Raw genomic sequence first — 13,162 nt, 5'->3', positions numbered from 1 at the left:
TAAGAGCCATTAGCCGTTACACGGCATATGCCGCGTTGACTCACGGGATTGACCTTCTTAAGGCCCTCAAATCTATTCTACGATTGAAAACCCTAAGTCCTGCACACTACGGAGCAACCTGGCAGCAATTCACGTTTATGGCTGGAGTTAAATTCATTAATGAAAATGTACGGATCGGCCTCAGTTCATTCCTTTCGTCCAAACGCCAAAATCGCCTGTTTCTTCCTTTTAAGGAATATATTACTTAAAAAAAAGACACTGAGCTGAGTGCCGGCCATAGTGGGCTGTCCTTGCTGCTGAAAAGTAATAATCTTCAAACCTGTAACCAGCCCCGGTTACTGCCCAGTAACGATCAACCCGGTAACCCCGTCGTAACCGGCCCCATTAACGACCCCCGGTAACCATCCACCTGGTAACCGGTCTCCGCATACCCCGTTAACGGCCAAAATAGCCCGGTAACCGGGCAAGTCTATGTGGTCCTATAGGACACCTGCGTTATCTTTTAACAGATGTGCCGCCCCAGCCAAACTCCCCACCTGACAATGTCTTCCACCTGGATCGGCGTGCAATAAAGCCGCCTTAGAGCCAGAAGCAGGGACAGAGTCCCGCCTCCAAGTAATGGAATAAGTAAAACAACGTTAAAAGTAGTGGTATTTCACCGTTGCCGAAGCTCCCACTTATTCTACACCTCTTAAGTTATTTCACAAAGTCGGACTAGAGTCAAGCTCAACAGGGTCTTCTTTCCCCGCTGTTTATTCCAAGCCCGTACCCTTGGCTGTGGTTTCGCTAGATAGTAGATAGGGACAGTGGGAATCTCGTTAATCCATTCATGCGCGTCACTAATTAGATGACGAGGCATTTGGCTACCTTAAGAGAGTCATAGTTACTCTCGCCGTTTACTCGCGCTTGGTTGAATTTCTTCACTTTGACATTCAGAGCACTGGGCAGAAATCACATTGTGTCAACATCCTTTGGGACCATCACAATGCTTTGTTTTAATTAAACAGTCGGATTCCCCTTGTCCGTACCAGTTCTGAGTTGGCTGTTCGTCGCCTAGGGAACGCCGCGAAGCTTCTACAGCCGTCCACTCAGGACACGCAGCAGTCCGCCGAGCCGTTTCCAGTCGGGTAGACCACCACAGTCCCGAGCTTCCCTCCAGACACAACCCTCGCGCAACTATACCCATTCCATTTTGACCTCGTCTCTGTGTGGACCCTAAAATATTTGGTGTTGGGTGTGTAACTTTCCAAGGAACTTGCCGTTCCTTCCATGAACGCATCACATCAGTGTGCGTGTGTGTAACTGTCAGCACAAGCGGAAGTATGGTCGGGAAGTTCCTACCCATGGAGCGATTGCCGGAAAGCCAGATTCCGCGCAGGCGTGTGTATTATTCATAATTACGCATATTACGCCGGGGCGGTTTTATTTAGACTGTCGTAGTGTCCCTAACCTAGCTTGTGGCTTCCAGGCTCTTGGGCATCTGGCCCGTAAGGGCTCGTTACACCTCTCTGGGCAATTCAACCGAGGTGTAACACAATGAGTTTCCCCTCACGCCACCCTTTCCATCCCCCTCCTACCATTCACTGCTCTGAATGGATGGTACGGTGCTCCCCATCAAAACACCCGCGCCCCATAGAACGTTTTACTTTCATTTCCGCATGACTATTAGCACAGCACGATATGCCCAGCTTGGTACAGAGGGAGATACCGTTCGCTATTGGGATGAATGCGACAGATCCATTCCTGGAAAAAAGGTTTTGTAAGATGACCTAAGGCTAAATGATTTATATATGGGGGCAAACGGTGGTTTTGAACGGGAAAACGGAGAATCGCATGCCAATCGATGACTTGGTTCATAAACATGGCATTGTTGAGTTCCTTGTTAATAACACATTCAATTTTGAGCAATGAAACAGGATGGATGAATGGATGTTACAAGTTTCAGCGAGCTCGTACGGCTCAGATGCAACGGGCTTGCAATTCGGCCTCCATCCATCCATCCAGAGTCTTTGTTTGCTTTAATTCAGGTTTCTCACATACGGGTGGACGCAAGGTCCTTGTTTACTTTTGTACCAAGCTTCGCGAATCGCGCCATGTCTAACTTCGTAAATAACCTGCAAAATCTGATAAGAGCGTTGGAAGCCGAATTGCAGGGCCCGACAGCTGCTGCACTATCGGCAGAAGAAAGGGTCATTTTAAACCATTGTACATCAACACAGGCAGCAGCGGCTCGCACGCGTGAGGAGGCAATCGCAGCCTTGGGGCCGGACGAAGCATCTCGGCAGAAGTATGAGAGGATTGTCAACAAGATCGATAAGGATTACACAGCAGCGATCACAGCTCTGGACCTCAGCCATCCGGATTGGGAGGTCCTCCTCTTGGCCCGTTCGAGGCGACGGACGCAAGTAATGCAGGAGATTGGTCGGTTGCAGGAGGAGCTACAACGTGAGCAGACCACAGTCACCTTGGCAACTGCTACTGAAGACGCGGCTTCGCGCGGTGCCGTAGGTAAGAACATGGGTCGGCATTCGGGGGTCTTGGTTCAGCAAGGGACACCAGCAACGCTTGAGCCATCGAGTCGGCCACTCTATCCAGAAGTTGGTAGAGGCAGCGGAGTCGCTTGATATGCTCAGCTAGGGGAGCTGTTGCCATTGTGCTCGTCTGGGGTATGCCGACCCTCTTACAATGCACATGTATGTTGCATATGGTTACAGATGATTGCAGTAGCCGGCTCCAGGGCACAGGGAATATCTGTCGTGTGCTCACATCCTCAGCAACTGAGTCATCTAGACAGAACTACATGTTGCACCCGTTAATCATTACCCAGATGGCCATGACCTGAGCACCTGACCGTGGCCTGTACACGTATTGGGATATAACTCCGCCCGCCTGAGCCATTGGGGTCCACTTCAACACCTAGTAGTCCCGTTCACTAAGATCTCCGCACATTGCTTGTCTTGCCAGAATCATGACAGCGTTGGGATCCAACTTGACCTGCTTGCCTTCGTGGTGCTTATGCCCGAGGCCCCGCTGGCTGTCCTTCAGGAAACTGACACCAACAAGTTCATCATGAACTTTGTGTGGTGGTTAGTGGCCGCAAGTGCGCTGCCTGAGGGCCCAGGTTCTTTTCTATTCTGCAAGCTTATGGCAAGCGTGCCAGTCTAAACACAACATCTCCTGCTGATCTTGCTGCTGTATGAGACTAAGTGCTGTTGTATTCATTCTGATTGCCTGGAATCTGATGATGCCGTTGGCAATAATGGCTGTGCTCACATTGCTCGCACTTGCAATTCCCTGCTAGATACTGCTGTGCACTGTGGAGTATTTGCCACTTCTGTGGCCCTATCCGACTAAAACTCTTAACCCTGCACAATAATGCGCTGGGAATGCCTCAATTTGCAGCCCCTCCGTATCATGCCACTGCATGAAAGCACTTCTCACACCCAACCCAATTCCACATTACACACATCAAGCAGGTGCAGCAGCATACAATTGCTAACCCCCAGCCGCCAAATTGCATAGCACCTGCTGCCCATGTTGCATTCCCTGTATGCATTGAGTGTTATATCCCATGTACATAGATATGGGCCACAACCTTTTGTAAATGGGCCTATGACCTTTGCAAAACAGCTCATTCCTGTTAGTGAATGTGTGATGTCTTGACACTTCCCACGAACTTCCAAATCTGTGCTTTCAGATGACCCCTACAAGATGACTGCTCGTGGAGCCATGATGCGGATGGTGCCACATATTAATCCGCGAAGCAGCCCACGCCGCTCCTTTAGCAAAACATGCGGCACACGGTTGTGTACCTTTCCGGCGGTGAAACCGTGGGATGGCTTTCTGGATGAGTTGGAGATGCTGGAAGGCCAGCTGGATGACAATGAGCGAAGATTTATACCTGTGTTGCTGGCGGGTGATCAGCCAACAGACCAGGGCTTCCAGGCAGCTGCAGATGAGGCCGAGGTGCGTGCACCGATGCAGGCCATGGCTCAGTTGGTCAACTCGGTGGCAGCATCCATGCACATCCAAGGGAGGCTCAAGGGTGGAGGCAGTGGTCGCGGCATTTCATCAACAGACTACATCATCCAGCTGAGGCATGGAGACATAGGGCAGCAGAAGCAACAGCAGTGCAACGGTACCTCCTGGGATGTTTATGGATGCATTGAGGTTAAAGGTGACTGGCAGTTTCCCTTGGAGGCTCATCACGATGTGTCATGCATGCCGCTTGGGGAAATCAACCGCCTGGGCCTGGACAAAGCACTGCAGCAGTGCTATGGCGACATGGTGATGGATGAGGCTCCCCTAGGGATGGTCACACGGCATAATTTTGCGCTGCTGCTGAAGCGCTCACCAAACGTTGCTGATAAGACTCTGTATGTGTCACCAGTCATCGGCCTGGACAAGATGCTGCTGGCGCTGCTATTCCTGCTGCAGCAGGCAGATCTGCTTGAGGGCATGAAGAAGTTGCTGCCACGTGAGGCGGTGCCCATCACACCTGGCCAGGGAGACAACTCACAGCGTGAGCTAAAGCGGCGCCAGTCGCTAAGGTTGCAGGAGCAGCGGCAGGTGAAACAGCGGTCTGTCCTACCTGGCCAAAGCAAGGTCAGCAGGCAAGGCCCGGGCAATGGGAACCACATTAGCCTCTTCTCCATCAAAGGTAGCAGTAGCACAAGCAGCAGTTGTGGTGGCAACACCAGCAATAGCGATAATGCCGGCAGCAGTGGTGTGCACATTACCAACGTCATCAATGTCCCGCTGGAAGGGAAGGTGCCGGGTGGACTTGAGCAGCTGACCCGCAAGCGCGGCAGCAAGGTGCTGCTGCCCCTAGAACTGTGTGGCTTTGGAGACGTGGGCCTCACCGGCCGGTGTGTTGGATATGGGTGCTATGGCAGCGTGCTGGAGGTACGTGCGGTGGTTAGGGCAACTTAGCATAACATATGTGACAGGCTAGGGGATTGGGTTGTATAGCAAGGTGAATGAGAGCTTGCTGTAGTAGCTGGTACAAAGTATGGCACAAATCTTGTCCACAAATACAAACCCTAAGGTGCTCCACCAGCATCTTGAGGCATTTTCAGCGGCCAGCAGCTACACTTGCATTGTTCAAGGGCTTCATGCATTGCACCAGACGTAGAGCGTGTGTCATATGCCAGATACTGGTTAGTGCTGACATTTGGTTATCGTGCTTCACATTCCCCTTCTCAAAAGCTCAGACCTTGTTCCGGATGCTGTTGCTGTGCAGGGCACCATAGGTGGTGTGGCGGCAGTGATCAAGCTGTTTGAGCAGAAGCGACGGGGAGCCGTGGAAGCCTTCACACGCGAGCTTGGTGTGTACTTGTGCCTTGGCAGCAGCATCAGTAGCAACAGTAGCAGCAACCTGCAGGGTGCCCCGCTGGTGCCACGGCTGCTGCGGTACGGCATGTTTGCACACACAGGCGCCCTGTTCCTGGCACTGACTGATGAGGGTGATGACCTGGAGGCCGGAGCCAGCCGCAGCACAACCGTCGCTGGTGATGCAGCTGCCAGTGGCAGCAGTGGCCGCAGTTTGCGTGATGCTGGGATTTCACCAAAGCTGCGCACTGCAATGCTGCGAGCACTGAGGGTGCTCCACCGGGCAGGTGTACTGCACGGGGACATCCGCCTGTCCAACTTTGTGATGGGGCGGGATGGGGTTGTCAAGCTGGTTGACCTGGGGAATGCCAGGGTGGTGGGTGGCTTGGAGGCAGGCAGCAGCAGCTACCAGGCGGCGATGGAGGCCGAGGTGCAAGCCGTGCATGCTCTTTAGTCTATGATGTGGCATCCATAAGCGCACACTATTGCACACAACGGTGGGGTCTCTTGTGAATGGAAGGTGCAAGTCGCCAGGGTCGTAGTGGCACCCTTAAGTAGGGTAGAGTAGTAGGGGTATACATAGTGTTACATAGCTGTGTGGTGATGGGAGGTAGGGATGGGTTTGAGGTGGTGTGTGACTCTGCTGCCAACCAGCCCTGGCGGGTGAGGTTGGCTGGGGTGAGCGGGGTGGTGTTGTTTGAGCATACTAAAATCCCAACAGAGCACAACTGCGTCTGCTATCTCAAGTAGTTTGTCTTGTTTGGGGGGTGCAGTGGCAAAACCTTCTCCCTCCTCCCTGCCATGTTAATGAGGTAGCTATCTTTGTGGGTTGGGCTTTGGGACAGCTTTATTTTGTGTTCTGGTGCTAGGAGTTTTGCTGAGTGCTCATCTAGCGTTTTGGGCCTGGATTTGGCTCCACCCATAGGGCCAGCATGCCGCAGGACTTGAGGCCAGTACTTTTAAAAGTGGTTACTAGTGACCAAGTGGTTACTGAGAAAATAATTCCCTTCAGGAAGGTGGTCACTAGGATATTTTTGGAGTCACCTGCAAGTAACCAGGTGGTCACCAGGAAACTGGGCTGAAGGCCGCCCCATATTTGGGCGCTGTTTGAGTCCGGCCCAACGGTCCCTGTTAGCTTGTTTGCGTGTCATTGGCGGCTAACTGTCCTGGGCCATACCCATACGGTCGTCAAAAGGCCTTCCTGGTTTCTAAGCCTTTTAGATCGTATTAAACATCTTAAGGGCCACCAGCAGTACGGTGCTGAACCAAAGCAGCTGCATTTCGTACCCTCGGACTCCGTACATCGCCAGGTCATCCTGCTGAGCTGATGAGGTATTGTCTCCTGTGCTCACGTCTTGATCTTATCCTGTCCTGACTAAGCATGCATTTTGCACTCCACGATTTTTCCTCTGAAACCTAAAAGATGCCTTGCTCATCCAAAGACGTTCCTGCCCTGTCATGTCATCAGCAGTTTCCCTTCCCTGCTTCCCCTCGCTCCCAACCACAACCAGCTCTGGAACCCCAGCAGCTAGCTGGAGCAGCAACCGCCCGAAGTCCTGACCCCTTTTTTGCGGCCGGGGGCCAGCCCAAACCCAGCCAACAAGTACCAAAGCTTCCAGCAAGGCTCCCAACAACCTCCAACAACTGCCTCACGTGACGTCCTAAGATACCTCCACCGCCGCAAACTTCGCTGGCTTGGCTGCTCCTGGTGGGATCCGGTCCTTTGTCATTCTTACCACTTTTGACTTCTAAATCCACACCTCAGTTCCTCGCTTTAATTGCAAATTCTAAAGCTGAACACGAAACGGCATCTCTTCAAAGTATGCCGATTCCAGTTCGTAAAAGGCGCGTAGATTACGCGGGTCCGGGTAAATCTCGTCCTCGCAGCCCATGCCTGCAGGACAACATGACAAATGATTATAGATACTTTGTTTGAACCTGAACATACTAAAAAGATAATTCCACGGTGGCCCGGATAGAACGGATAACGCCTCAGCGGCGTTACAGTAGGGATGTTGCACAGGAAACAAAATCAGGAATCGGCAGATTGGTTGTGGAAGTCATGGAAAGTCGATGATTCCAAGAACGTTCCTTTCCTAATCAGCATGTTATTATTGGTTGAGTCCAAACGAGGGACAAAAAAGACAACCTACACGGTGGCTGACCTTGGCTTGCAACGTCGCAGGCATAACTGACAAAAGGCTCATGCCGCGCGATACCGTTGTACGAGCTCCCATAATCACACAAGGGTCACTCACCTAGCGTCGCCATCTCCGCCAATTGCTGTACGACAGCAGCCAGGTCCGCCTCATCGGCGTCGTCGTCCTCCCCGGCGCTCCCGTCCTCCCAATCATCCCCACCGTACTCGTCATCGTACTCGCTGTTGTCGAACGCGCCGTCATCGACGCCCTGCAGCTCTGCATCGGCCTCGCTAAGGTGCGCCCCGTTTGTCGTTGTACGGCGTTGTACGGCGTTGTGGTCCGTAATGCCGACGTCACCGTCCCCGCCACCGCCGCCGCCATCGTCACGATCACCGCTGCCGTCGCTGTCGCCATTGTCCAGCCCAACCCCGTCTCCAGCAGCGCTCCCCGCGGCAGCAGTAGCCACTGCGGCGATACTGCTGCCGCTGCCCCGCCGAGCAGTGCGGCGAGCATCACCCGCCGGCCGCCGCCACACGGTGGTGGCGACGGTGGCGGTGGCGGCGGAGATGGCGTCCTGCCGCATCCGCCGCCGTACCAGTGCCGTACCGGCTCCTCGGTAGGTTCCCCTGCAAACCATATAATACTTGTCAACGTCAACATCAATAACAGAAAGACAACCGGAATGAAAGCAAAAGCTGAATAAAACCATATCATATCTAAGTGCAGGTAAAGCCGTACGACTTCGTGTTTTGAAAGCTGTGCATATTTCAAACCAAGACAAATAAACGCAGAACCGTGTGTAGCAAGACGGTGTAAATCCCGCATTTCTCGCCTCACAAGCCAACCCGAGTTGTATTTTTTGGAGGGCTTTGATTTTTATTAAAACCCTAAAGACCCCTTAGGTTTTAATTCTCGCGTGAGGCAAACCTGTTACAGCCCCCACATCTCGAGGAGGTCTCGGAGCAATACCACGACCCGGATACTACGGCCCAAAGCCGCTTGGCTTGTAGGAGGAGCAGGAGCAGGAGCAGGAAGGCGCCCAGGTTGGGGGTATTTCGGGTACTCCTCCCGACCGCCTTGTCGTACCTTGCCACGCATTGTCGTACAAGCTCCCGCCAGTACCTGTCCGCCAGCAGTACGGCAGGATGTCCCACAACCACCAGTAACGCCCGGCTGCGAGTCACAGCTACGTTAAAGCGCCGTGGGTGCGACCAGAGACCTAGCGGTTGGTGGCAGGGAGGTGGCGGCGCCGCGACCGCTCCATCACCATCAGCAGTGGCGGCGCCGCCGCCGCGGCCGACGTTGTTGTTGTTGATCACCGCACCGGGTAGGGACTCCACCTTCGACAAGACGGTGGAGATGAAGATGATCCGCTCCTCCTGACCCTGTGGACGAAAACAACCAACCGAAAAACAACTGAATTACAACCGCAACAATGAAATCACAACCGTAATAACAGAATACAACGGCTACGACAACGGCGTAATAGCGAGTTCAATAACGGTGTATTATTAGTATTATTGCGTAACGATAATGCAGACGTGGACACAGCAGTTGCTAGCAACGAAGTAAGAACAAGCTGCAGTAGCCACAACAAAACAACAACACGGTTGTGGTCGCTGAGAATTCGCTTTGAAGACCAAGCAATACAGAGAGTGAGTGTGTGTGTGTGTGTGTGTGTTGCACCTTGAGTTGCATGTCGCTCTCCAACTGCATTGATTGGGAAGTGTTTGGTTTGTGTAACATTGTGCCCTTGCTTCCGCGGGACGTGGCCGGTCCCGACAGTGCCGCTTCCACGGCACGGTACGGCACAGTACGGCATGTACTTCACCTACCTGGTAATCGTCAACAGTGCCAACACGAACGCCGCCAAGGCCTCGTTCGCGGAGCAACTGACGCATCTTGAACACCTGTACGAGCAGCAAATGTACGATCAATTACACGGCACTCTAATGACCAGAGGAGTACCACTGAAATCGATTACAGTACGGTTGTTGAGAAATGCTTGGTAGCAGTTGTATATGTACAATACATGAACGACAAATGTGCGAATATACACACACACCTGCTTCCTGTAGGTACAAATGATACCGATGTGTTGCTGATGTACGACACCGGAAAGGAGCTCCCCTGCAGCGTTGTTTGACTGTACGGCAGTAGTGGCGGAAGCGGCGGCGGCGGCGGCCCCGCTGCCCGTACGGCCCTGCCGCTGCGCCTCCAGTCTCCTCGTTGCCGCCGCCCATGACGCCTTGATGAGCGAGTCCACTAGATCAGCGACAGTGGAAGCCTGTGTGAGGTTGCCAGGGTTCAATAATTTTATCCTTTTAGGATATTTATTTTAGCAATATATCAATAGCAAAATCTCATGCATTTTGAGCATACTTCTAGCATATTAGCCTATTTAACAGGAGTTAGGAGTTAGAAGTTTGGGAAGTTGGCAGTTAAGGCCATGGAGACCTGTGAGCTGGTTGACTTTGGCCAGGGTTAAGGCAGTTTGTGTTTGGTAGTTAAGGATAAGCGAGGGATTGAGGAGGATGAAGAATGCGAGCGAGGTTACGGTGAAGGAGTCCAAGGGATTGAAGTACGACGGTGCGTCCAGCTCCTGTACGACAGTTGGAACACGAACATGCAGTTATAACGCACGCGCACACACACATAAGCATATACAAAACACACGCGGCAGGCATACGTGAAATGCACAAAACGTCTTTCCAGGCTCCCGTACACATGGCTGATCTGTCTCTACGGATGTCGGGTGACTGGATGAGGAGGGGTCTAGTTGGCAGGACCCAAACCGCCGTCGGTTGTACGGTGTAATCAACTTTCAATATATATAGTCCATGGCCACCCGGCTTTGACGGACCCCCCCCGCACTCGTGCAGCGCTTGTAACTTGTAACTTGTAACTTGTAACTTGTAACTTGTAACTTGTAACTTGTAACTTGTAACTTGTAACTTGTAACTTGTAACTTGTAACTCGTAACTTGTAACTTGTAACTCGTAACTCGTACACACGAGCCGTGAGCAAGCCCCCCCTTCTTCCCCCTCCTACACCCCCCGACAAAGGGATTTAGCCATTAGGTGCTTTGGACATCGGCAGGAATTCCTCTCGGGGGGCGAGTCTTTAGCATCACAGATTCCCCTCCCTCCCTTCCTGTCATTTCCAAAGGAGCCAACTGCCCCCTCACAACCGCTACAACCGCATAACTGCCACAACCTGATACTGCTGTCCCCGGACACCATAGAAGAGCAAATGGGAGGGAGCCACCAACGCCTCCTCCTCCTCCTCCGCCGCCGCCGCCGCAGGAGCAGCAGCAGTCTCTCCCACTCGAGGCTCCACTCGGCCAGGACTCCTGTCCATGACGACGGAAGCCCCCGCCGCCGCCGCTACGGCCCCCGTCGCCCCCGCCGTCGCTGCATTACTGCCGCCGCCGCTGCCGCTGGCATGCGCACCAACAGGCGGCGTCAGACCCGCGGTGACATCTCGCGCGGCGGCCGTAGCCCCGGCGGCGGCCGAGGGCTGTACGAGCAGCTCCCACTCCGGAGGACGAGCTGTTTGGCCGTCGACACAAGCCTAAAAGGCGTGCGATGAGTAACGACCGGCACAGGGGTTATTATGGCCTTGTGGCAACAGCAGTAGCTGAAGGGCACAGCGGCGGCTATATAATTAGCTAATATATGCAGTCTCTAATATTATGTATATACACTTATACATCGAAGCATCTACAATTTGGCCTGAAGCCAAGGTAAGTCAACCCTAAGTCAACCCTTACTTCTTACAGGCCACTGTAGTTATATATAAAGAATCAGCTCTGTCACAAGCCGGGCCACCCAATCGCTCCCAGCCTCAAACGGCAGTGGGCTGGAGATTGGGTGTTGGCTGCGATGGTATTTTCGCCCTTGTAAATAAACAAAACTTATCCAAAACCGAAAACACGAAACCCACGAGCCCCACCACGTCTGTACCTACTGGACTATGGCAAAGGACCCCCGACCCACCTTGAGTTGGTCGTCGTAGAACAGGCGGCTAGGCAGGTCCAGGAGGGGGGCGGCACTGCGGTAATTCCGAACCAACATAACCCCGCGGAGCCGCGAAAAAGCATGGTGGTGATTGCAGTGGTGCTTGCAGAGGTTTTGGTTGTGGTAGTTGTGGTAGTTGTGCTGATGTTGGTGGTTTGCTAGAAGTGGCTGTGGCTGCGCCACCTGCTGCTGCTGCTGCCGCTGCCGCTGCTGTTGATGGCCCCTTGCGGCCGTCATCGTCATCTTGGCGACCTTCTCCTCCACGAGCCCGGCGACTGCTCGAGCTCGGTCCAGGTGGCCCTCACGTCCGGCCGCCTCCATCATCAGCTCCAGGAGGGAGGTGGCCAGACCGCCACGTGCGGCAGATGCGCTGGTGGAGGGAGCGGGACACAAAAAGATCGGCAACAAAAACATATGTTTTAACCATATTTTACTCAATATAATCATTGGTGCAATAATAAATAACAAACAAATAATAAATAAGTATTAAATAATAAATAATAATATTAATACAGGGCATATATACAGTAGTAAGTTACCAGTATACATACTCAGGTCTGGCACTACTGGTAGAGCACGCATCTATGCCCCCGGGAGATCCCGGGATCGTGACCTGTCAAGATCGAATAGAGTTTCCGATAGTATTCGATGAAGATGTCGCTGATCTGGGATTAAACCAAACAGGAATAGAATTAAGTCCCCGTCATCGGCAAATTCCATTGGAATGTTGGCGGTGGGTGCGGAACCTAGATAATTGGGTTCCCGATACATGAGGGTGCCCCGAAATACCGGGGAAGGTAGGGTTTCGCCAGGTAGCGGCCACGGGTGAAGATATGCCCCCCTGTCCCACACATCATACAGTAATGCCAAGGAGGGATGCTGCCCGGAATGCCCAAGCATTCAGTAGACGTTATATAATGTTTCGGAAGCTATCAGGAAGCTTCTAATAGCATTATAAAGAATGAGGCACTAGTTATTCGTTCGTTCACTTCAGGAAATTGAATTTCGAGATGGGATTCGGTCCGAATCAAACCGACCCGTGGAAGCACAGCAGGCACGGCATGGCGTGCTATAGCTAGGCAGGGGTTGATTAGCGGGAGAGCAGGAGTTGTACGGCTCCCGGGGCAGTGACGATGCCGCGTCGCATGCTACCTGTCGTACGCCAAGTTCTATGCCGTACCTGCGGACCACAGGCTCCAACTGGCGTGGGTCCCCGCACAGCATGGCGGCACCTGTACGACACATGACACGTACGGCGAAACACACACATATACCAACACACGTGTGGGGAGGTAAGAAATCCTTTTCTTAAGAATATCACACGACCAAACCGCCGTACAGCGGTTGCCTTAACTGCTCCTGGGCACAGCGCCTGGCGTGGTTGCTGGTCAGGGGAGCGAAGTCCGGGCACCGGATGAGAAATGCCGCACAGTCAGTATTCACCGACGAGTGTATGACACTACGTCCCCGGTCCCCCAGCCGTACCTCCAGGCGCTCGGAGCGTCAACGGGATGAGTACCTCGGGCAGAAGGGCCTGCGAGGAGTCACCGGGGGAGGGCGGATTTGAAAATAAAAATTAAAGAATTAAAAAAATTAAAATTAAAAAATACATTATATTTTACTTTTTTTACTGGACAGACGGACGGGGAACATAATCCAGTCAAGTTTTGG

The 13,162-nt window shown here is 52.8% G+C and overlaps 1 protein-coding gene across 1 annotated transcript in view; it reads right to left on the bottom strand.

Annotated features, from left to right (window-relative positions):
• Window positions 1-6,423: 6,423 nt before the first annotated feature.
• Window positions 6,424-13,162, bottom strand: part of VOLCADRAFT_106846 (uncharacterized protein) — a gene marked incomplete at its 5' end in the record, with an annotated part of 19,210 nt that continues 12,471 nt past the window's right edge. The window contains 10 exons of the mRNA XM_002955462.1: window positions 6,424-7,225; window positions 7,590-7,762; window positions 8,559-8,857; window positions 9,308-9,382; window positions 9,538-9,761; window positions 10,041-10,074; window positions 10,689-11,045; window positions 11,471-11,861; window positions 12,672-12,723; window positions 12,977-13,025. Of these exons, the coding sequence (XP_002955508.1) occupies window positions 7,119-7,225; window positions 7,590-7,762; window positions 8,559-8,857; window positions 9,308-9,382; window positions 9,538-9,761; window positions 10,041-10,074; window positions 10,689-11,045; window positions 11,471-11,861; window positions 12,672-12,723; window positions 12,977-13,025 (1,761 nt within the window). The 3' untranslated portion in view covers window positions 6,424-7,118. The remainder of the gene's footprint in view (window positions 7,226-7,589; window positions 7,763-8,558; window positions 8,858-9,307; window positions 9,383-9,537; window positions 9,762-10,040; window positions 10,075-10,688; window positions 11,046-11,470; window positions 11,862-12,671; window positions 12,724-12,976; window positions 13,026-13,162) is intronic.

The sequence above is a fragment of the Volvox carteri genome, assembly GCF_000143455.1.
Source record: "Volvox carteri f. nagariensis unplaced genomic scaffold VOLCAscaffold_52, whole genome shotgun sequence".
Classification (NCBI taxonomy): Eukaryota; Viridiplantae; Chlorophyta; class Chlorophyceae; order Chlamydomonadales; family Volvocaceae; genus Volvox; species Volvox carteri.
The sequence above is the reverse complement of the archived record's forward strand: the minus strand, read 5'-3'. Positions and strand labels throughout refer to the sequence as shown.